This window comes from Dendrobates tinctorius, unplaced genomic scaffold (genome assembly GCF_039654945.1).
Source record: "Dendrobates tinctorius isolate UK_male_01 unplaced genomic scaffold, ASM3965494v1 ptg000020l, whole genome shotgun sequence".
In the NCBI taxonomy this organism is placed as follows: domain Eukaryota; kingdom Metazoa; phylum Chordata; class Amphibia; order Anura; family Dendrobatidae; genus Dendrobates; species Dendrobates tinctorius.
Genome location: NW_027361688.1, coordinates 20272041 through 20297316, shown reverse-complemented (window position 1 = coordinate 20297316; position 25276 = coordinate 20272041). Strand labels below are relative to the sequence as shown.

Genomic DNA, 25276 nt, shown 5'->3' with positions numbered 1-25276 from the left:
TTACACTTCACAAATACTTGCTACTTTTTGTTGGTATATCACAAAAATCACAATAAAATTTATATTTGTGGGTGTAACATGAAAAACTGGAAAAGTTTAAGGGGTATGAATACTTTTTCAACTTGCTGTACATATAAGGTTAAGAAAAAGTCTCTAAAGTTGAACAGCTCTGTAGGAATTGGTGCCCACTGGTACTTCTAGTCCTGCAGGCGAACAAAAACCCCAGAAGAAGCTGTGGATGCGAAACTCTGGATTGGGAAGCAGATTGACATTCCACTAGGACTCCAAATCTTTATTTAACAAGCATTTTTTATCATTATTTGTGAGTATTCAAGTGTGAGGTCTGATGCTCTTAACACTTAATAGATCGCTAGAACTGTAAAAAAAAAAAAATTAATAAAGAAGACCTCCAAGACACAAGAAGGAAATTGCAAATCTCCAGGGGCTTTAAAAAACTCCCAGAAAGTGCACAAAGCTGGGAGGATCAGTGACTGGTTTAGCCCAAGCATCTGAACCCATATCGGGGGGGGGGGGGTAAACAGGGGTGTAGGCAGGATCTATAAAAATGGCGCATGGCTGAGACAGAAAATAAAAAATCACAATAAGGCACCTTTCATAACCCCAAGTGGCAAATAGTCCTCATTGGGTCCGATTTTAACTATTTCTTATAAATCTGCCCAATTTGGGAACCGTGCAAACATTTCCAGAAGGCGCAACAGAGGTGCGCCACAAAAGTTCTATATAAAAAAAAAAAAAACAACAAGTATAATACAGAAGAGGGATTTTTACAATATACGGTAATACTTCACTTACTTGGAAAATGTTGAAATCAGCAAGTCTGACCACAAAAGAGCTGGACATTAGTTTGGATTTTAGCTGCTCCAACGATGCTGTGGGAAAAGATCCTTTACTGCTGGAATCAGAGCCTTAAGTTTAAAAAAAAAAAAAAAAAAAAAACTGCTGTAAAAATCAATACATGCACACATATATTCACAGAAAGTATTTGAAGTCATGGTTTAAGCAATAGCTGAACCCACGTCATACAAAAAAAAGAAAATAAATAACACTGTGTTTTAGCATAAAAGTCTCGCAATATGACTCATAGGTGGCGCTAGAGTTCCAGTCCTCTTCCTCTCAGAAGAGACAATTTGCATATTTTAGTTTCATGGCCTATAAGTCTCCTCACTCTGACATGCCAGGCTTGGATTGTCACTCTCCACAGGAAGAAACGTTACCCCTTAGACCCCAGATCAGAGCCTTTGATCTCATATCTTACACTGATGAGGGGCAACACAACCGAAACACTGTCTGAAAATTGAGATTCTGGTATGGTTTTTATCCTAAGTCATATTGCAAGGCTTGTTAAAGAATCAATATTTTAGAATTGCTGCTTTCAATAGGTGGCACTAGAGTTCTAGTCCTCTGCCTCTCTGAAGAGACAATTTGTATATTTAATTTCCCAGAGGAGCATTGCATGGCCTATAAGTCTCCTCACTCTGACATGCCAAGCTTGGTTTGTCACTCGCCACAAGGAGAAACATTACCACTTGGACCATAAAAGTCTGAAATGCGAAAATATAATATGATTTGTCTCACACAAGCAATTCTTGGCGGAACTGACTTTTTTTTTGGTCATTTCGCCTCCATCTCAAAAAAAAAAGCATAAAAAGCAATCAAAAAAGTTGTCAACGATAAAAACTTCAATTCGCCCCGCAAGACATAAGTCATCGCACATGCACAACAATGGACAAATTAAAAAGTTATGGCTCTCACAATACTGAGAAACAAACTGAATGTATTAGTTCTTTTTTTAGTTTTGCTTGTAAAAAAAAAAAAAAAAAAAAAAAAAAACAACCACTACAAAAATTTGGGCACAGCTGAAATCATGCTGACCTGCAGAATCAAGTCACCAACCAGGTCATTAACGCAAGCAGCAATGGTGGAAATGTTTTTTTCCACCTCTATTCCAGTATTAGGAGAACCTGACTACTTGACTTCAAAAACAGTGCCACCCTGGTCCGCAGGTTGTGTTAGGTACTGCAGTTTGTCCCCATTTACATTAACAGAGCTGATCTGCAATACCAAGCTCAGCCCACGGCCAGGTGTAGCTCTGTTTGTGGAGAAAAGCAGCCATGTGTCTCTAAATCCTAAGGGTTCCCATAAGTGGCATGGATATTTAGGGAGCAATAATAATTTTTTTTTCCTTACATGCGAATATTTTTAGCTAAAATTAATTTTGGGGTTTGACTAAAATGTTGCCCCATTTAGCTTTGTGTTGCTCTATTGCTGGTTGCAGAACGAGTCAACTGAGAACCCGTCAGTGAGCGTCAATAATTTCAGGTATTTGCTATTATTATTACACCTACTACATATCGGGATATGATACTCGAGATGGGAATACCCCTTTAAGTAAAGAAAGAAAAATATATACATTTCCTGTAAATTTCACCTGGGTGCCCATACTGTTGGGATGTGTTGGGCATGGATTTTGTGGGAGACTCAGATCCGTGGTCTTTTACCGCTTGCTTTAACATATCTGCATTACACTTAAACTCCTGAAGAAGCTCCTGTGCCCAGGAACATCTCGTCTTGGTGGCGTCTCCATAATGCATCCAGTGGCTGCAGCTGTCACCTGCGAACACGAGAGACACATCTGACTACGTAGAGAACTTACAGAAAGGAATGGGGGAGGGGGGAGTAAAGAATTTCTACGCAGGTGCAGCATCCCGCTTGAGATTTACAATTCTAAGCATAACCTCCTCACTTTGGAGAGCTGCTGAATTAAATGCCCCAGGCCCGGTACACACCGACACTACCGGAGCGGAACGCATGCACAGCATCAAAATGAGCGTGCCCAAATCTGTCATCTGTAGCGGCCACCCGCAGCATCCAGGGTCACGCGGTGACAGGAGAGTAATGAGAGCGAATTCTGACAATGCAGAGACAGTGTGTGCGCACTCTCATCCCCCTCATCCCCTTCTGCTGTCAGCAACAGCAACTGTGTGATGCTGTGTTCTGCTAGCGGCCGCCGAAGACTGGAGAGGGATGTAAAATGTGAATGCACCAGCACACGCTGCGTGCGCGCTACACTTCCGCAGTGTCAGCGTGTGCAGGACTGAGGATTCAATACAGGCAGCGCTCCAAAGTGACAGCTGTCAGTCAACATAATGAGAGGTACAGAGGATTGTAACTGAGGAAGCGAGCCAGAAAATTGTAATGGAGGGGACAGTACAGAGGATTGTAATGGAGGGGACAGTACAGAGGATTGTAATGGAGGGGACAGTACGGAGGATTGTAATGAGGGGACAGTACGGAGGATTGTAATGAGGGGACAGTACGGAGGATTGTAATGAGGGGACAGTACGGAGGATTGTAATGAGGGGACAGTACGGAGGATTGTAATGAGGGGACAGTACGGAGGATTGTAATGGAGGGGACAGTACGGAGGATTGTAATGGAGGGGACAGTACGGAGGATTGTAATGGAGGGGACAGTACGGAGGATTGTAATGGAGGGGACAGTACGGAGGATTGTAATGGAGGGGACAGTACGGAGGATTGTAATGGAGGGGGCATTACGGAGGACTGTAATGGAGGGGACAGTACGGAGGATTGTAATGGAGGGGTCAGTACGGAGGATTGTAATGGAGGGGACAGTACGGAGGATTGTAGTGGAGGGGACAGTACGGAGGATTGTAATGGAGGGGACAGTACGGAGGATTGTAATGAGGGGACAGTACGGAGGATTGTAATGAGGGGACAGTACGGAGGATTGTAATGGAGGGGACGGTAAAAAGTATTGTAATGGAGGGGTCAGTACGGAGGATTGTAATGGAGGGGACAGTACGGAGGATTGTAGTGGAGGGGACAGTACGGAGGATTGTAATGGAGGGGACAGTACGGAGGATTGTAATGGAGGGGACAGTACGGAGGATTGTAATGGAGGGGACAGTACGGAGGATTGTAATGGAGGGGACAGTACGGAGGATTGTAATGGAGGGGACAGTACGGAGGATTGTAATGAGGGGACAGTACGGAGGATTGTAATGAGGGGACAGTACGGAGGATTGTAATGGAGGGGACAGTACGGAGGATTGTAATGGAGGGGACAGTACGGAGGATTGTAATGGAGGGGACAGTACGGAGGATTGTAATGGAGGGGACAGTACGGAGGATTGTAATGGAGGGGACAGTACGGAGGATTGTAATGGTGCAGGGAGTATGGAGGACAGTAATGGGGGGGGAAGTACAGAGGATTGCAATGGAGGGGACAGTACGGAGGACAGTAATGGAGGGGACAGTACGGAGGACAGTAATGGAGGGGACAGTACGGAGGACTGTAATGGAGGGGACAGTACGGAGGACTGTAATGGAGGGGACAGTACGGAGGACTGTAATGGAGGGGACAGTACGGAGGACTGTAATGGAGGGGACAGTACGGAGGACTGTAATGGAGGGGACAGTACGGAGGACTGTAATGGAGGGGACAGTACGGAGGACTGTAATGGAGGGGACAGTACGGAGGACTGTAATGGAGGGGACAGTACGGAGGACTGTAATGGAGGGGACAGTACGGAGGACTGTAATGGAGGGGACAGTACGGAGGACTGTAATGGAGGGGACAGTACGGAGGACTGTAATGGAGGGGACAGTACGGAGGACTGTAATGGAGGGGACAGTACGGAGGACTGTAATGGAGGGGACAGTACGGATTGCAATGGAGGGGACAGTATGGAGGATTGCAATAGAGGTGGGGGCGGCATGGAAGATTGTAATCGAGGGGGTGATACAAAGGATTGTATTTGAGGGTCGCGCAACAAAGGATTGTAACTGAGATGGCGGTACAGAGGATTATAATTGAGGGAGCAGTATGAAAAATTTCAATGAGCTTTTGGTCATGCAAAGGGTGCACCGAAAGCCCCTCCTTTACATTACTAATAAAAAAAATTATATATATATTAAAAAAAAAAAAAATTATATATATATATATATATATACACACACATATATACAGTGCCTACAAGTAGTATTCAACCCCCTGCAGATTTAGCAGGTTTACACATTCGGAATTAACTTGGCATTGTGACATTTGGACTGTAGATCAGCCTGGAAGTGTGAAATGCACTGCAGCAAAAAAGAATGTTATTTCTTTGTTTAATTTTTTTTTAAATTGTGAAAAGTTTATTCAGAGGGTCATTTATTATTCAACCCCTCAAACCACCAGAATTCTGTTTGGTTCCCCTAAAGTATTAAGAAGTATTTCAGGCACAAAGAACAATGAGCTTCACATGTTTGGATTAATTATCTCTTTTTCCAGCCTTTTCTGACTATTTAAGACCTTCCCCAAACTTGTGAACAGCACTCATACATGGTCAACATGGGAAAGACAAAGGAGCATTCCAAGGCCATCAGAGACAAGATCGTGGAGGGTCACAAGGCTGGCAAAGGGTACAAAACCCTTTCCAAGGAGTTGGGCCTACCTGTCTCCACTGTTGGGAGCATCATCCGGAAGTGGAAGGCTTATGGAACTACTGTTAGCCTTCCACGGCCTGGACAGCCTTTGAAAGTTTCCTCCCGTGCCGAGGCCAGGCTTGTCCGAAGAGTCAAGGCTAACCCAAGGACAACAAGGAAGGAGCTCCGGGAAGATCTCATGGCAGTGGGGACATTGGTTTCAGTCAATACCATAAGTAACGTACTCCACCGCAATGGTCTCCGTTCCAGACGAGCCCGTAAGGTACCTTTACTTTCAAAGCGTCATGTCAAGGCTCGCCTACAGTTTGCTCATGATCACTTGGAAGACTCTGAGACAGACTGGTTCAAGGTTCTCTGGTCTGATGAGGCCAAGATCGAGATCTTTGATGCCAACCACACACGTGACGTTTGAAGACTGGATGGCACTGCATACGACCCCAAGAATACCATCCCTACAGTCAAGCATGGTGGTGGCGGCAGCATCATGCTGTGGGGCTGTTTCTCAGCCAAGGGGCCTGGCCATCTGGTCCACATCCATGGGAAGATGGATAGCACGGCCTACCTGGAGATTTTGGCCAAGAACCTCCGCTCCTCCATCAAGGATCTTAAGATGGGTCGTCATTTCATCTTCCAACAAGACAACGACCCAAAGCACACAGCCAAGAAAACCAAGGCCTGGTTCAAGAGGGAAAAAATCAAGGTGTTGGAGTGGCCTAGTCAGTCTCCTGACCTTAACCCAATTGAAAACTTGTGGAAGGAGCTCAAGATTAAAGTCCACATGAGACACCCAAAGAACCTAGATAACTTGGAGAAGATCTGCATGGAGGAGTGGGCCAAGATAACTCCAGAGACCTGTGCCGGCCTGATCAGGTCTTATAAAAGACGATTATTAGCTGTAATTGCAAACAAGGGTTATTCCACAAAATATTAAACCTAGGGGTTGAATAATAATTGACCCACACTTTTATGTTTAAAATTGATTAAAATTTAACTGAGCAACATAACTTTTTGGTTTGTAAGATGTATGCATCTGTTAATAAATCCTGCTCTTGTGTGAAGTTTGAAGGCTCTAACTTTTTTGCATCTTATCAAACCTGCTAAATCTGCAGGGGGTTGAATACTACTTGTAGGCACTGTATATATATATATATATATATATATATATATATATATATATATATATATATATATATATATATATATATATATATGTGTGTATATATATATATATATACACACACACACACACACACACACACACACATATGTAAATGTGCACTGCAAGTGTTTTCTGGGGGGGGCCCGAGTCCTCTATATGACTATATAAGTGGCTTAATTTGAATTTTGTGGGGTGACAGAATCTCTTTCAATGTACAATATAAAACATATAAATAAAATGTATTAAGAGGAAACAAACCTTCTCTGTGATACGGGTAATAGTCCACCGTCAGCTGACTGAATGACAACTGCATGGCTCCTCCCGTAATTCTTCTGTCCAAGACTGTAAAATTAGAGTGTTAATTTCTAATATATGGAGTGAAAATATGATACACGGGACACAAAAAACCCTCCCACATTACACCATATTGTCCCTCTGTAGGGGTGCACCCGGACAAAAAAAAGGCCCCTACAAGGACATACACAAGCCTATAAAATACGCAAGTTACGGTAATTCCCGGGTCATGAACTAGAAGTTCTGTAGGGTTGTTTGGAAGCCAAATTCAGTACATGGCCAGCAATCACTTTCGGGATTTCTGACTTATAAAAGAACGCAAATATGGAAAGGACACAGGTGAGAACAAAGCCTTATGGGCGTGAAGAGCCATCACCAATTCTGAGCTTCACTTTGTCTGGGGGCACAATTATGTAAAAGAAGCCTACTGCAGACCTCTTCTGCGTGTGAACAAGTTCTTCTCTTCAAGTTGAGACTCTGCGGACAGGTCCATGACCCTTTTCTTTGGTTTTTCCCTATGGTAGGGACTCGCCTGTTACAGGGGCAACAACTGCTACCCTTTGGCTGTGTGCCCACGTAACGATTTTTTAAGCGTTTTTGCCGCGATTTTCGGCGCGAAAACGCTGCAAAAACGTTTAAAAATCGTGTACAGAACACCCCCATGCATTCCTATGGCATTCCGCACATGCTGTGCTAATGCTGCGCTTTTTTCCGCGGCGGAATCGCATCGCGGAAAAAATCGCAGCATGATCATTCTTTTGTGTGGAATCGCAAGCAATTGCCGCGATTCCGCACCCATAGGAATGCGTGAGAATCGCTTACTTCCCGCATGTGGCTATGCCCACCATGCGGGAAGTTAAGCGTCTCATGTGTGGTTGGTACCCACGGTGTGGAGGAGAGGAGGCTGTCCTCCAGGCCCTGGGTACCATACCCCTGTAAAAAAAAAAGAATAAAAAATAAAAAAAATCGGGGTATATTTACCTTCCGGCGTCCCGCGCTGCCATCCCGGCCTCAGCGTTCCCAGTAATGCCTTGCGGCAAGGTCCTGTAATGACGTGGTCTCGCGAGATCGCTATAGCAACGCGAGACTACGTCATCACAGGTCTCGCAACGCATTACTGGGAACGCTGAGGCCCGGGAATGCAGCGCGGGACACCGGAAGGTAAATATACCCCGATTTTTTATTTTTTTTAGCATTTTAACATTCTATCTTTTACTATTGATGCCGCATAGGCGGCCTGAATAGTAAAAACCTGGTCACACTTGTCAAACACTAATGTTTGACGAGTGTGACCAACATGTCAATCACTTTCCAAGCGATGCTTCAAATCGCTTGGAAAGTGCTTGAATATCGCACGCGAAAATCGCGGCAAAATCGTGCGGGAAAAAACGCGCGATTTCTGGGAAGGAGTCCGGTTTTTAGTGAGCGTTTTAAAACGCTACGTGGGCACATAGCCTTAACCGTTGGGACGACTCTCTGGTTCTATGAGGAAGTTATCATCTTTGGGAGGAAATTTAAGCTTGACCCAAAAGCTCAACAGAGCCAAGAACTTGATGGAGTCTACTCCAAGGTTCCCAATTATCATGGTAGGATATTTATGGACTAAATCGTTTTCTGGCAGGTTGACCAACGGGCACTGGAAATTTTTCTAGGCTTTATAGGTGTAAAAATATGACAATGACTTGGGCCTTCAATAGGCAACACCACTGCCCTTTCTCCACTCACAAATCATGTCATGGGTGGGCCGATGGTTGTCTGAATGGACACCTTCCATAACACGTAGTATGCACATCCTCTGTACAGGTATGGCACAAATTGAAACCTAAGCAGAATGAGTCCTCAGGTGGAACTTTCTTGGGTTTGCCGGGTGCCGTCAACAACCCTCAGTAAATCGTTTGCTTCTATTTAATGATTAAAAAGTGAATAAACTATTTTTCAATCAAAAATTTGGATATTAATATAAAGATAACGGATGTGGACTTGTATGTACATTTTTGACTTATGCAAATTGTCTCTTCAGAGAGGAAGAGGACTAGAACTCTAGTGCCACCTATTGGAAGTAGCAATCCTAGAAGTCAATGTTGACCCTTTAACGAGCCTTGTTACATGACTTTGGATAAAAGCCAAGCCAGAATCTCAATTTGCAGACACTGTGTTTCGGGGTACTGCCCCTCATCAGAGACAATTTGCAAAATTAGCATATTTCCCAGAGGAGCATTGCAGCTTTAAGTCTCCTCACCTTGACATGCTAGCATGTCATTCTCCGCAAGGAGAAATGATACTTCTTGGATATCGGTCAGACGCCTCTGACACAGCCAAACCAGATCTCACACTTTACACTGACGAGGGGCAGTACCCCGAAACACAGTGTCTGCAGATTGAGATTCTGGCTTGGCTTTTATCCTAAGTCATGTGACAAGGCTCGTTAAAGGGTCAACAATGACTTTTAGGATTGCTACTTCCAATAGGTGGAACTAGAGTTCTAGTCCTCTTCCTCTCTGAAGAGACAATTTGCATAATTAGCATATTTCCCAGAGGAGCATTGCGGCTTTAAGTCTCCTCACCTCGACATGCTTAGCATGTCATTCTCCGCAAGGAGAAATTATACTTCTTGGACATTTTTGACTTAGAAACTTTCGATTTACTTCTTTTTCCTATATGACCTGTCTAATGGGAAAATAAAAAAATTAATAAAAAAAAAAAAGTTTTGGATGTCACCTTTTTCGGCAGAGTGAATGTCATCACAGATATGCAGATCCAGATGGGAGATCACTAGATGATATGAGGTTTCTTTCACATCGAAGTCTCGGAACAGTTTCAGTATAGCTTGGTTCTGTTCAGCAGTCGCTGAGGTTTGCTGGGTCTTTACTTGCTGAGAGCTGGTGGGGGGTGTCCAACTCTGTGCAGGAGGGGAATAAAACCATTAACAACAAAACACTGGCATTATTCTATAAAAACCTGAATGTTATAAAAGGGAATAAAACTTACGGCCAATGAAAACAGAAAAAGCCATAAATTGTTACCTGTGCTGGCTCTGCGGAGGCGGCATTACTCTTTCTCTGGGCTGTGGACTTCTCTATTGCTTCACTTAGGGACTTGGCATACTGGACCATGGCTTTCAGCTGTGAGTCAGTCAGCACCCACAACAAGTCATCCAGGATAAGCACCAGTTTTGATGCCAACACATTACAATCTTTGAGCTGTCGAAAAATATAAGAACATATGCTTAGTTTATCAAGATGACAGTAGTCTATAAAGGCAAATCGGAGGTCATAAAGCCAAATCGGAAGTCATAAAGCCATAATCAGAAGTCATAAAGCCAAAATCGGAGGTCATAAAGCCAAATCAGAAGTCATAAAGCCAAATCAGAGGTCATAAAGCCAAATCGGAAGTCATAAAGCCAAATCAGAGGTCATAAAGCCAAAATCGGAAGTCATAAAGCCATAATCAGAAGTCATAAAGCCAAATCAGAGGTCATAAAGCCAAATCGGAAGTCATAAAGCCAAATCAGAGGTCATAAAGCCAAATCAGAGGTCATAAAGCCAAATCAGAGGTCATAAAGCCAAAATCGGAGGTCATAAAGCCAAATCAGAAGTCATAAAGCCAAAATCGGAGGTCATAAAGCCAAATCAGAAGTCATAAAGCCAAATCAGAAGTCATAAAGCCAAATCAGAGGTCATAAAGCCAAATCAGAGGTCATAAAGCCAAATCAGAAGTCATAAAGCCAAATCAGAGGTCATAAAGCCAAATCGGAAGTCATAAAGCCAAATCAGAGGTCATAAAGCCAAAGTCGGAAGTCATAAAGCCATAATCAGAAGTCATAAAGCCAAAATCGGAAGTCATAAAGCCAAATCAGAAGTCATAAAGCCAAATCAGAGGTCATAAAGCCAAATCGGAAGTCATAAAGCCAAATCAGAGGTCATAAAGCCAAAATCGGAGGTCATAAAGCCAAATCAGAGGTCATAAAGCCAAAATCGGAGGTCATAAAGCCAAATCAGAAGTCATAAAGCCAAAATCGGAGGTCATAAAGCCAAATCAGAAGTCATAAAGCCAAATCAGAAGTCATAAAGCCAAATCAGAAGTCATAAAGCCAAATCAGAGGTCATAAAGCCAAATCAGAGGTCATAAAGCCAAATCAGTGGTCATAAAGCCAAATCAGAGGTCATAAAGCCAAAATCAGAAGTCAAAGCCAAATCAGAAGTCATAAAGCCAAATTCGGAAGTCATAAAGCCAAAATCAGAAGTCAAAGCCAAAATCAGAAGTCAAAGCCAAAATCGGAGGTCATAAAAGCCAAATCAGAGGTCCCTCCCCATTACACCAAATCCATTCTAAGGAGCCATCAGCTTCATAATACAACCTCTCTAAAAGGGAAAACTATTGTCATGTGTTGACATTTTTAAGATCATGTTGTTTAGGTAAAACAGATCCGCAAAATAATTTTAGTGTTTGGAGATTTGTAAAAAAAAAAAAAAAAAAAAAAAAATGGAATTTGTTGTGAATTTCCCCAAAATATTCAAACTCACCAGAATACCAATTTTTTGGGGAATCAAATCAAGCCGATTACTAATTAGCTTGATTTTTATGGGGCTGAAAAAGAATTTAAAAAATTATTTATAAATTATCCTCACTAGTCTCAGACCCCCCAAATACCAGTACTGCAATCTCAGCTCCTTGCCCGTTTTCCGCTTTCTTCTGGTCATTGGTCTTGTGTCCCATATCTTTGGCCACTGATTAGGTCTCACAACATCGTCACTTGGGACACGACACAGGAGTCCAAGTCAATGTCGGAAGATCCTGGATAAAAGACCAAAGCATCGAAGTTGAAAAGACCGAAGACCTGAAGTGAGTCAAGGTCCGGGCAGGGAGCTACAGTGACAAAACAGGTGAACGACGGGTCTGGTACAGGTGAATATAATAGTTTCCTCTAATTTTTAACCCCATTCCCAGCCCTCCATTTATTATACTTTGGGGTCTGCAGTGATCTCTGCGCATAATAAATGGCAATCAGGTCACTTTTGCTTAAGACTAAGTTTATGTTGTCTGAATCAAATCTACCAGCCAAGACAAGAGATTCTGCCCCAAACGAATTTCGGAGATTTGCTCATACCTAGCAGTGAGTCCATTTTTTTTAGAGAATTTTATGGAGGATGGACATGATTATATAAGTACATAATTTGTCTACATTTTGCATTATGTTAGAAGCTTAGATAGTGACAGTTTAACTGTTTAGATGAAGAAGATAATAGCAACCACAGCATCTAAATTTTTGAAAATGGGAGGTGGGGGGGACTATGAATCACTTCAACCGGCATTTGTAAAAAAAAAAAAAAAAATTTGATTGGCATTTCAACATCCATAAAGATCCAAACCATTAAAATATTAAATTGTTTATAGCTTGAAGACTTCCTGATCTCTGTTATACTCTTCATGGACTTTAAAGGAGAACTCTAGCAGTTTTTTTTGTTCATTGCCCACTCTGTTAGCACACAGCAAATATTTGCTCATCGCTGGCCTCTGCCGTTTCTAGCGCTGCACCGGTGCCCTCCTGCAAAATGTGACCACAATTGTGACAGGCCAGCTCGCACAGCATTTTCTTCAAAAGTGATAAGGCTCTGTTAGTTTTCTCCTTAATGAAGCCAGCAAGAAAAAGAACTGAAATCTCATTATGCAGGAGAGGACTGGAGCAGCGCAGGAAACGGCACATTTTAATGCACACTCTTTTCTGATTGCAAAAAGAGGGGGCAAAAAAAAAAAAGAGAAAAATGAACCAACGGTCCACTTTGTAAGCCGGCCAATCAGAGCTGCCGCCACATGATAAAGGAGGAACGGAGCAGCGCTGGAAACGGGAGACAACACAAACAGAAATACTTGGGATAAAGGTGTCTTTCAGTTTAGGCTCATCTATAATTTGTGTACAACTACTCAATGATGGACAATAATTGATTCGTTGCCACCAACCCATCTTCCTAGAAGGCTTCTAGACTGAAGAACTCGGGGGGATTAAATTACCTAACCCTGATGACCAGTAACTACACTAACTCAAAGCCTGTCCAGTACGGTCTTTCTAGGAGGTCCCCTTTAAAGTACAAATATATCCCAATTGAAAGCTACAGGGAGAGATTCTACATTTTGGATACTGAAGGTGGTTACAAAAATGGTTATCGAAAAAACAGGAGACACCATGAAACATACAGCTTTTCCGTCTCGGTCTTAATCCTAATTTACAGACTGATTTTTACCCCCCCCCCCCCCCCCCCGCCTCCAAGTAATTATGCAGATGAAAAAAAAAAAGTAAGCAGTTTCGAAGTGAACAAGATGACAGATGGCGGAAGAGAGAGAGAAGAAGAAGATGGAGATTCCACGTCTCGTAGAAAGGGAGAAAACGTTCAGACTCACTCTTCTCTTCAACGTGACTCTAATTTTGGACTGATTGGTGATCAAACGGACGGGTGCGCTCATTATTTCATGCTCAGAACTCTGAATGGCATCTGCTTCTATCCGGATCATCTGCCAGTTTATCTCTTTAAATGTCAGTATCTTTATAAGAAGAAAGAAGAAAAGAGATCCTTCAGATATCTGTCTATCCCATGTAAAACACAGTGTTAGGGAGCAGTCAGACGGCCATATAACACGGATGAGTGTTAGGGAGCAGTCAGACGGCCATATAACATGGATGACAATACCCGGACTGCTGTTTTTTTTTTTTTACATTCACCACAATAGATGAAAAACACTGCAAGAATCGACAAATCGCTTCAAAACTCCAAGGCCAAAAAACAACAATAATATATATATATATATATATATATATATATATATATATATATATATACACACACATATACATACATATATACATATATACACATATACATACATATATACACATATATATACATACAGCAAAATCCAATTTCTTTGGGTGCACAGGCCTCCTCAGCAAATATCCATAAGCTAAAACCCACACATGAAAAAAAGATTGCAGGCAGCACTCTTTTTTTAAGAAAGTAGAAAAAATGTGTTTTTTTTTTATTTTAGACCCACATGGTTACAAGGCTTGATAAAGGCTCTGCATGAGCGGAAACGTCGTCAACCATGTGGATCTGAAATAAAAATAAAAAAAAAAACAAAAAAAAAAAAAAAAACACATTTTTTCTACTTTCTTAAAAATGGAGTGCTGCCTGCAATTTTTTCGTGTGTGTATATATACATACATAATATAAATATATATATATTTTACACACACATATACATCAGTATTTCTAATAACTATTGCTCATTTCTAGGGTGACGGTTTCTGTAAAGAAAAGAGTTGTTGGAACAGTTTGTGTGGCATACACATTTTTGCATTTTGCATTTATTGTAAATTCCTATTTATTATCTGCATTCATTTGGCTCAATGGGAGAGAAACTTATAAAAAGCAAAAAAAAAAAAAAAAAATTAATAAAAAAAAGGGGCCAAGAGGAATGCTGTAGTTTACAAATGCAGCAAGGCATAAAAATGTGCCGTTATTAACCTCTTTGTGTCTGTGGGAATTTCGTATACATTCACTAGTCTGTATGATCTATGCAAAAAATTATTTATATCACGTAATGGTTAAATGTCACTTGGCAAATAAAGATCTCTTATGTAGTAAAATTCACTTAAAAGTGCATAGCCCTTTTTTTTTTGGTGATTTTTCAAGCTAAAGCTATGTGTATACATGAAGAGTAGCATTAATTTCTGCCCGTTATGTGACTTCTACCCTACGTTTTCACCTTTGCAGGCTCTCTCTGATTTTCAGTTGTCTCAGAGCTGGTGGGTGGAGACTGGCTGCTATGATGTCTCTCGTACAGAAAAGGAGATCCTACTCCCCTATTTCTTTGGACAACAGAAGCCGCAGTATAGATGATGTTAGGCCTTAGTGCTGAACAGTGTAGCTGTTTTTATGGGCTTTAAAGGGGTTGTCGAGGACTTTAACATGTCTAATTGGTGGGGGAGCGACACCCAACACCTCCGCTGATCAGCTGTTCCCGGTGTCAGCGGCAGTCAGAACTGCTCAGGTATGGAGCTGCACAACTCCGTCGACGGAGTAGTGGCTACGGCCGGGTACTACACATCCACCGCCTATTGATTTGAAGGGGTGGCAGATATGCAGTACCCAGCCGTGGCCACTATATGGGTGATTTGTGCAGCAAATCGAAAACCCACATTTTTGGCAGACAGTCTGCTGTTGGCCATCGAATGTTATTTCTAACCGTTGGTAGCCCAAAATGATCAAAAATTTGCACAGTAATTTTAGGAGCATAGGTAAACAAAGGAAAATTTCATAGAAAGCCAAGTGGCCAACTCCATCTGTGCCACATGGAAACCCAACAAAGACAAGGAAGTAGACCATGTCATGAGATTCGGACCCAGGTCCTCAGTGTTTATAAGCAATAATGCCAATCATTAGCCCCCAATTGCCCTTTTGGTTGACCCCTCACCTCTCCTCGCTGGGGATCTTGTATCCGGGTGAAGCGCAGGTCGCTGAGCTGCCAGTTGGCGTTCACGCTGTATATTCTTAGCTGGGATAATTCAAAGGAAGCATTAAAAGCTTTCGCCCGAATACGGATAATGATGGAGTTCACCGAGAGGGAGATTCCTTCTACTACTTTTTCAGCAAAGCCATATTCACTAAAAATGAAAAAAAAATAAAAATGTGAGTTACATGATAGTAACATAGTAACATAGTAATTAAGGTTGAAGGGAGACTTTAAGTCCATCTAGTTCAACCCATATCCTATCCTAAACTTGCCCTAACATGTTGATCCAGAGGAAGGCAAAAAAAACCCATGTGGCAACAGTAAGCTTCACATTGGGGAAAAAAATTCCTTCCCGACTCCACATACGGCAATCAGACTAGCTCCCTGGATCAACGCAATATTAAGGAGACTAGTGTATATACCCTGTAATATTATACTTTTCAAGAAAGGCATCCAGTCCCTTCTTAAATTTTAGTAGTGAATCACTCATTACAACATCATATGGCAGAGAGTTCCATAGTCTCACTGCTCTTACAGTAAAGAATCCGCGTCTGTGAGTATGCTTAAACCTTCTTTCCTCCAGACGTAGAGGATGTCCCCTTGTCCCCGTCACAGGTCTAAGAGTAAAAAGATCATTAGAAAGGTCTTTTTACTGTCCCCGTATATATTTATACATTGTAATAAGATCACCCCTAAGCCTTCGATTCTCCAAACTAAATAACCCCAAGTGTAATAACCTGTCTTGGTATTGCAGACCCCCTAGTTCCCTAATAACCTTGGTCGCTCTTCTCTGCACCCGCTCCAGTTCAGCTATGTCTTTCTTATACACCGGAGACCAGAACTGTACACAGTATTCTAAGTGTGGTCGCACTAGTGACTTATATAGAGGTAAAATTATGTTCTCCTCATGAGCATCTATGCCTCTTTTAATGCATCCCATTATTTTATTTGCATTTGCAGCAGCTGCCTGACACTGGCCACTAAATGTGAGTTTGTCGTCCACCCATACACCCAGGTCTTTTTCAGTGACTGTTTTGCCCAGTGTTTTACAATTAAGCACATAATTATACAACTTGTTCGTTCTACCCAAGTGCATCACCTTACATTTATCCCCATTAAAGCTCATTTGCCATTTATCAGCCCAAGCTTCTAGTTTACATAAATCCTCCTGTAATATAAAATTGTCCTCCTCTGTATTAATTACCCTGCAGAGTTTAGTGTCATCTGCAAATATTGAAATTCTACTCTCTATGCCCCCTACAAGGTCATTAATAAATATGTTAAAAAGAAGCGGGCCCAAAACTGACCCCTGTGGTACCCCACTGCTAACCGTGACCCAGTCCGAGTGTGCTCCATTAATAACCACCCTTTGCTTCCTATCCCTGAGCCAGCTCTTAACCCACCTACACATATTTTCCCCTATCCCCATTGTTCTCATTTTATGTATCAACCTTTTGTGTGGCACCGTATCAAAAGCTTTTGAAAAGTCCATGTACACCACGTCCACTGCATTCCCTTGGTCCAGTCCGGAACTTACCTCTTCATAAAAGCTTATCAGATTAGTCTGACAGGAACGGTCTCTTGTAAACCCATGTTGATATTGGGTCATAAGGTTATTCTTCTCCAGATACTCCAGTATAGTATCTCTTAGAAAACCCTCCAGGATTCTACCCACAGTTGAGGTTAAACTTACTGGCCTATAATTTCCGAGTTCAGTTTTTGTCCCCTTTTTGAATATTGGCACCACATTTGCTATACGCCAGTCCTGTGGTACAGACCCTGTTATTATGGAATCTTTAAAGATTAAAAATAGTGGTCTATCTATGACTGTGCTTAATTCCTGCAGTACTCTGGGGTGTATCCCATTCGGGCCCGGGGATTTGTCAATTTTAGTGATTTGTAGACGCCGCCGTACTTCCTGCTGGGTTAAGCAGGTGACATTTAATGGAGAATTTTTATCGCTGATCATGTTATCCGTCATGGGATTTTCTTGTGTAAATACTGTTGAAAAAGCCAATATGCTAAATGACTTTTTTTCCTCATCCTCATCCACCATTTCACCCAGACTATTTTTAAGGGGACCAACACTATCATTTTTTAGCTTCTTACTATTTATGTAGTTAAAGAATATTTTGGGATTATTTTTACTTTCTCTGGCAATGAGTCTCTCTGTCTCAATCTTTGCTGTCTTGATTTGCTTTTTACAGAATTTATTTAATCTTCTGTATTTATTTAATGCCTCATCACTACCTACTTGCTTTAATTCTCTAAATGCTTTATTTTTGTCCCTTATTGCTCCCCTTACAGCTCTATTTAGCCATAGTGGTTTCCTGCTATTTCTCGCATGTTTATTCCCATACGGTATATAATGTGCACAGGTCCTATTCAGGATGCTAATAAATGTCTCCCATTTTCTTTGTGTATTTTTATGTCTCAGGATATCGTCCCAGTTAATTGCACCAAGATCATCTCTCATCCGGTGGAAATTTGCCTTCCTGAAGTTTAGTGTCCTTGTAACCCCTCTACTACACATCTTATTAAAGGATACATGAAAACTTATTAATTTGTGATCACTATTACCCATGTGACCCCCAACCCTTACATTTGATATGCGGTCTGGCCTGTTGGTTAATATTAGGTCTAGCAGTGCCCCCCTCTTGTTGGGTCCTGAACCAGTTGTGAAAGGTAATTGTCTCTCATCGTTGTCAGACACCCATCACCTTTGCTGGAACTGCAGGTTTCGGTTCCCCAATGTATTTCAGGGTAGTTAAAGTCCCCCATAATAATGACTTCTCCTTGAGTCGCTGCTTCATCTATTTGCTTTATGAGGATATTCTCTGTAGCTTCCATTATTTTTGGAGATTTATAACAAACCCCTATCAGTAATTTATTATTTTTCCCCCCTCCCCTTATCTCTACCCACAGGGACTCTACATTTTCATTAGATTCATATATATTATCACGAAGGATGGGTTTTAAGGATGATTTTACATATAAACACACACCTCCCCCTCGCTTATTTGTTCGGTCATTTCTGAACAGACTATAGCCCTGTAAATTAACCGCCCAGTCACGGCTCTCATCCAGCCATGTCTCAGATATCCCCACCATGTCATAATTATGTTCCAACAACATTAACTCCAATTCCTCCATTTTGTTGGCGAGACTTCTGGCATTAGTATACATGCACTTTATGTATCTCTCTGTACCTCTATTCTTTCTTAAATTATTAACTGTTCTAACCCCACCCCCCATGCCACCCCAACCCCCAATGTCATTATTTGTGCCCAGGTCTCTATCTGCACTGTCTTCCCCTCCTATAAAAGGAATACCCTCCCCCCCGTCCCTAGTTTAAACACTCCTCCAACCTTCTAGCCATTTTCTCCCCCAGCACAGAGGCACCCTCCCCATTGAGGTGCAGCCCGTCCCTAGCATAGAACCTGTAGCCAACTGAGAAGTCGGCCCAGTTCTGCAGGAACCCAAACCCCTCCTTCCTACACCAATTCCTGAGCCACTTATTAACCTCCCTAATCTCCCGTTGCCTCTCTGGCGTGGCACAGGAAGATTTCCGAAAATACCACCTTGGAGGTCCTTGCTTTAAGCTTACAGCCTAATTCCCTGAAATCATCTTTAAGGACCTTCCACCTACCTCTAACTTTGTCATTTGTGCCAATGTGCACCATGACCGCTGGATCCTCACCAGCCCCTCCCAGTAATCTGTCAACCCGATCAGCGATGTGTCGGACTCGAGCGCCAGGTAGGCAGCACACCGTTCGACGATCCCTGTCTTTGTGATAAAACCACAGCTTAATATATGGGAAAGAATACAATGCCAAAAAGGAAAAAAAAAATAAAAAATAATAATAATTTGAAAATATATAGTCACAAGACAGATACATATACCAAATACAGAATATGATTACGGTTCAGATTAATAGTCCCCATGTCCGTGCAGACTTGCACAATGACAGATGATGCCATAAGCGCTTTCATCTGCCCCGGAATCCATTAATTTAGGATAGACGCTTGGCACGCTGCTGCTAAACCACAACACTTCATATAGAGCCATTTCTCAAACCTCATTCCTATCATAGTTCAATGTACTGTAAATGGTTTCCTCTTCTGAATCAATTGCGTAAACTCTCTTAAGGGAAAACACCAAAAGAATGTGGTGTCAGTCTTATAACTGGATTTTTTTTAACTAAGTACCTCCCCCAATTGGCGCTGTTCCACTGATTCAGGAACAACTTCTCTTTTTCTTCTGTGCCCCTCCATTCCAAAGTTATGCCCCCCAGTAATAATGGTGAAAATGTTCCCTTCAACCAACTGGGCGTATAGCACAGAAGTTCCTCGTGGGCGTAGCCATGTTTTCATTGGCCAGCATCAGAGTAAAGATAGCAAGTTTTGTGGTATACACCCTGTGAGTTGAATGTAAAATTGCACCATTATTACCAGGGGGAAGGCAGGGGTACCCTCTGTGATTGTAGCTGGGGCTATGGAGTCAGGGGGCCCACTGATGCCAGCGCCATTTTCAGTTGAATGTGGGTCCTTGAATGTACATTCAGCTGAAATGTATTGCGGTGTTCCAAACTACCAGCTCTCTACACTACAATTGCTATGAAGGCTGCTGGGCCGATCAAGAGGCCAGCAGGTGATGTTGACGTGCCCGTTGAGGACAATGCGTAACGTCACTGCCATGTGCCGCCTGCCAACTTGTACCAGCTATGGTTGATGATGAGGACATTGCTCGCCATGGGAGCGTAGACAGGTAAGAAAAAATGTCTTTTAGGGGTTGTGTTAAATGTGTTTGAGAAGAGCGCCAGAGTGGGGGACATAATAAACTAAAGGGACCAGGATGGGGGACATTATTACAGGAAGGGTTCAGAACAAAAGACATTAGTAAATATAGGGCCTAGGACAGAGGATATTATTACAGTAAGGGGCACAGAATGCAGAACATTATCACAGGAAAGAGTCAGGATGAGAGATGCCACTGCAACACGGAGGACATTATAACAGGAAGGAGCCAGGATAGGGGACATCATTACAAGATGGAGGACATTATTACAGGAAAATGCCAGGAGAGGGGACTTCATTATAGGAAGGAGCCAGAATGGGGGACATCATTACAGGAAGGAGCCAGGAGAGGGGACATCATTACAGCATGGGGAAAATTATTACAGGAAGGAGCCAGGTCAGGGGACATCATTACAGTAAGGAGCCAGGATGGGAGACAATATTAAAGGAAGATGCCAGGATAGGGGACATCATTACAGGAAGGAGACAGGATTGGAGACATCATTACAGTATGTAAGACATTATTACAGGAAGTAGCCAGGTTGGGGGACATTATTTCATAATAGGTGTCAAGATGGGGAACAATATTACAAAGTCCGCACATCTGACCAATAAGCTGGTGGAGGCCGCAGTCCAAATTGTGCACCATGGCCCATAAGACTAGTTACGCCATTGCCGGGGGGGCACAACTTTGAAATGGAGGGTCACATAAGAAAAAGAAAACAACTGCCCCAGAATCAATGGAGCAGTGCCAACTAAGAGGTGAGAAGTTTAAATTAAAAAGTAAATCCAGTGAAATTCTCTTTAAAGGTTATGTCCACCATTAATTATTATTTTACTAGCCATACACTGATCCGTCATAACATTAAAACTACTGATGGGTGAAGCTGAATATCTGATTAAAAAAGGGTCGTGCCAAGGTATAAGGCAGCACGTTAACAGTGCATTCTTAAAGTTAACGTATTGGAAGCAGAAAAAATGGGCAAGTGAAAGGATTGGAGCGACTTTATCAAAGGCCAAATTGTGAGGCTATGCAAGTAGTCCATGGTGGCCAAGACAGTGTCAAGCGAACTCCCTACTACCTGCGGGAAACCTGGCACCACTTCTCATCAGTAGGGACCAGCACGTAATGACATAGTGGATCCTACCACTTGGTAGATGTGCCGGAGATGCTGCGGGTACTAGGAGGAAGCAAAAGAACTCAGATGCTCTAAAAGTTTAGACAGAAAGCCCAACTACAAGCCGATGAGCTTATCGATTGGCTGTCATGCAGTCGATGTGATTTCAGTGCCCCAACCAATACCAAACCCCGAGAGCGGCAATGGAGACTCTCTGTGGATATTGAACTGTACTCAGGGACAAACATTAGCTAAAGAGTCCCCTAAGGGGACTTGCACTAACAATCGTTTGACCGTTTGTTCTATACACCGTGATATTACAGTATATAAACTGGAAATGTTTTGTATTTCTTACAGTCACGGCCTGTATTGTAGGCCAGAGCTGCACTCACAATTCTGCTCATCACAACGTCGACTTCTAACTTGGACAATTTTTCCTACGTCAGATTCATGGTTCCTTCCTGGCGTAATGACGGCACGATCTGTACGGCCTAAGTGATTTTCACTGTGGGCACTGAGGCAACAAGGAATTCTGGGTGATTTGAGCTCTGAAGCTTGAGGAATTGTGAAATGCAGCTCCGGACAGCTGAATTCTTAGATTATATAAGGCAGTTTGGACGGTGAAAGTATGCGTGTCCGTAAATATACGCAGTCACGTTTGTTTTACCTTGTTAAACACAAGCCGATTAGACGAAGGAAGAGACGATCCGACTAAACATTTACATTGAGATTGTCAAACAGTGCAGATCAGCAAGTCGGCATTAAACAGAGTAAACACTTCGCATTCCGTAGCGTACAAGGAGCGGCTCCAATTCCTGCCGCTTACACCATCGTCTCTGGATCACCCATAGAGTAAGATGGCTACATGTGGACTGGCACTGCCCAAGTGTCCTCCACAAACACCAAACCCAAGACTCCCATTCTCAGGGTCAGAAGAAATCCGAACACCAAATCCCCTATTCCCCAAAAATCTAAATCCAAGGAATATCCAATTGATGTGCTACGTTCGTGGTTGATCACAAATAGTTTTTCCACGTAAAAAAAAAAAAATTAATTATCTTTACTGTGAAACACCGACATCGCCAGATCTGCATTTTTTGACCTGATGGCCCAAATCCCTGTCCAACCTCTACATTCAACTACATCGGAGTGGTCTGGATGCCACACAGTCCCGAAGTATGGGTAAGCAATGGCCCATCATCCACTACCTAAAGACCAGGGCTGTGTACAGGTCAATGCCGGCAGCATAACGCAGTGAGGACCGGCCACCATACTTCCTATACCGAGCCCAAGTTTTTACCATTTTTGGGAAAAAAAAAATGCTCTATTATGTGGAAGACAAAAGTGGGGGGCACAAATGGAGACTTACCCTCGTGTGGGAGCCACAAAGTGGACACTATTACCTTGTTTGGGTACTATTACATGGTGGGGAGGCAAAAGAGACACCAATACATTGTAGAAGGTCTAAAGGGTGCACTGTTAATTTTTGATTGGAGATAGGGGGAACCTATTTTGGGGGAAACCGAGGGAGCACTATTAATTTGTGGGAGTACAGAAAGGATAATATTACTTTATGGGAGGTCCAAAAGTTAGAGAAGGGGGAATATTTATTTGGGGTTGGGAGCGGGGTCAAAATTACCTTGTAAAAGGCCTTAAGCGAGCACTAATACTTTGTGCGAGCACAAAGAGAAATTACTATGGGGCGTACGGAGGGTATTTTAACTATGTGGGACACAAAAAAGGCAGAATTAGAGAGTGGGGTCCCTATGTGGGAATCAAAAAAGGGCAGAATTATAGAGTAAGGGAGTAAAGCAGGACCCCATGTGGCAATCAAAAAGGGGAACAATTACCAAATGGGAGCATAAAGTAGGATCATATGAGCGAATCAACAAGGGAGAGAATTATTGAGTAAGGGCATAAAAGCAAGACCCTATGTGGGAAACAAAAAGGGGCAGAATTACCGAGTAAGGGCACAAGGCAGGATTCTATGTGAAAATCAAAAATGGGGCAAAATTACCAAGAGGGGGAACAAAGAAAGGCACTATAGCTGTGGGGTACAAAGTGTGATTTACTACTATGTGGGGGCACTATTACTTTGTTGCATACATTTTGTTATGGAAGGAGGTGTCAAAACATAGGTCTCGGAGCTTGTGCCCCTTGATCTTTAAAAGCTCTAGTAGTACATACTGTCTATACATTGAGTTCAACGATACTGCTGTATGCAGCCAGCTCCCTCTAGTGGTGGTTTCTGGCAGTCAGAATTGTATCACTCAATCTATGTCTATACAGGAAAATTCCTAAAACAATCTATTGGGAAACTGATTAGTACAGAATTTTGAGCCTTAAACCCATATTGTGTTAAAAGGTGAACATTCTCTTTATTTAACATAAATATATATTTTTTATTATAGGAGTGACATATTTTCACTTTTTTTAGTATTTTCTGACAAATATTTAAATCCTTGCACAAAATATAATTGTAGATTTCTCTTGTGTCTGGGATTGTTGCGCCTCACCTCTGTCCGGAAGCCGTCACCAAAGGGGAGGGTCCGTTGCACGCCCGCGGCTCCTCACATGTGCTCATCTCCATTATTACTTTATCTAGGGACTAAAGAAATGACAAAAAAAAAAAAAGTCTTGATGTTTAATTTGCTCATAAATATGTACAGAATTCACAGTGACAGCAACAGATAAGAATCAGGGAGTGGTAACTTATTCTGAACTCTTAACCTGATTACTGTGCCAAGATTATAACTAAAGTTCACATACCATTGCCTGATAATAAATGGCAAGCACTCACTTTAGCCATCATCAATATGTCAACCTAGTTCCATTAAAAAAGAAAAAAAAAATAAGACCATTCACCAGTTTTAGCATATTAAACTAGCCACTTCATAGAATAGTGGCTGTAAAGTTGAGTAAAAATTTGCTGCTATTAACTTCTCCTTTCTATTGTGGAGATTTCAGATTGTAGAGTTTAGGGTATAATTTATGTCAAGTCTAAGAGGGTGTTAGAGGAGATTTTTCACTGGGTGGGCGTGTACTTCTTCCTCTGCATGAGGTTGACCAATCATTAGGAATCCGCAACATTCAGGAGACAAAGAACACACCCCACAATAGCTTTGAATGGGTTTTCTCTAGGTGCTATTCATTTTTAAAGGTGACACTTCAGGTATTATTACTTTATAATAGTGCACTTGGGGACTAAGTACCTTAAAAAGGGGTTATAATGGGACACTTTGAATACTATAAAGGGGATGTTTGGGGACTTGTAACCTTTATAAGGGGCGCATTGAAGGCTTCTAAGTTTTCTTCTAATAGAATGTGGCTTGTGACCATCTCCGAGAGCAGAACATGGCTTCTAAACCAAGAAAGGTTGTACAGGTTACTGCTCATCTCTGGGGTTCCCAGCAGCAAAATAGCCTTCAGCGGACCCTTATAACAAAGGTTGTCCACATTGGAAAGTCCCCTTAATGGTGCAGTTATCAAAATAAAAGCTAAACATAAGCATTAGGACTTTTTTTTTTTTTTTTTTTTTTTAACATATCACAAGAGTCTTCTATCTGAGGAGACCAACCAGAGTAATCGGGTGAGTCTTCAGCTTTGTCCATGGTATCTGGAAACACAAGAAAATGCAAGGTATTAGTAATCTCCTATTAGCAATTCGGCTAAAAAAGGAAAGTGTGGATAATGTAAAGTCGGCCATACACATTAGAGGTCTTTCGTCCGAACCACGCTTTGGCCTATCATTTGGCTGCAGCCAACTTGGCCGTCTCGTCCGTACACAGGAGCACTTGTTCGTCCAAATATTCCTGTGTTTTCTATGAGAAAACCACTGACTGACATTTTTGCCGGCACCAGGATAACAATTCAATCGGCAGTAATTAGACAAAACCGATTGACATCTCCTACAAAGATCAGTTGGCTGGCGC

General features: G+C 42.2%; 1 protein-coding gene across 1 annotated transcript in view; it reads right to left on the bottom strand.

Moving 5' to 3' along the window:
• The window catches only part of BLTP3B (bridge-like lipid transfer protein family member 3B), an 86361-nt gene that overhangs the window by 36237 nt on the left and 24848 nt on the right, over window positions 1-25276 (bottom strand). The window contains exons 3-11 of the mRNA XM_073567843.1: window positions 24922-24960; window positions 23861-23952; window positions 15391-15580; window positions 13321-13461; window positions 9948-10124; window positions 9643-9823; window positions 6889-6972; window positions 2450-2632; window positions 814-926 (exon numbers count right to left, since the gene is read on the bottom strand). Of these exons, the coding sequence (XP_073423944.1) occupies window positions 814-926; window positions 2450-2632; window positions 6889-6972; window positions 9643-9823; window positions 9948-10124; window positions 13321-13461; window positions 15391-15580; window positions 23861-23952; window positions 24922-24960 (1200 nt within the window). The remainder of the gene's footprint in view (window positions 1-813; window positions 927-2449; window positions 2633-6888; window positions 6973-9642; window positions 9824-9947; window positions 10125-13320; window positions 13462-15390; window positions 15581-23860; window positions 23953-24921; window positions 24961-25276) is intronic.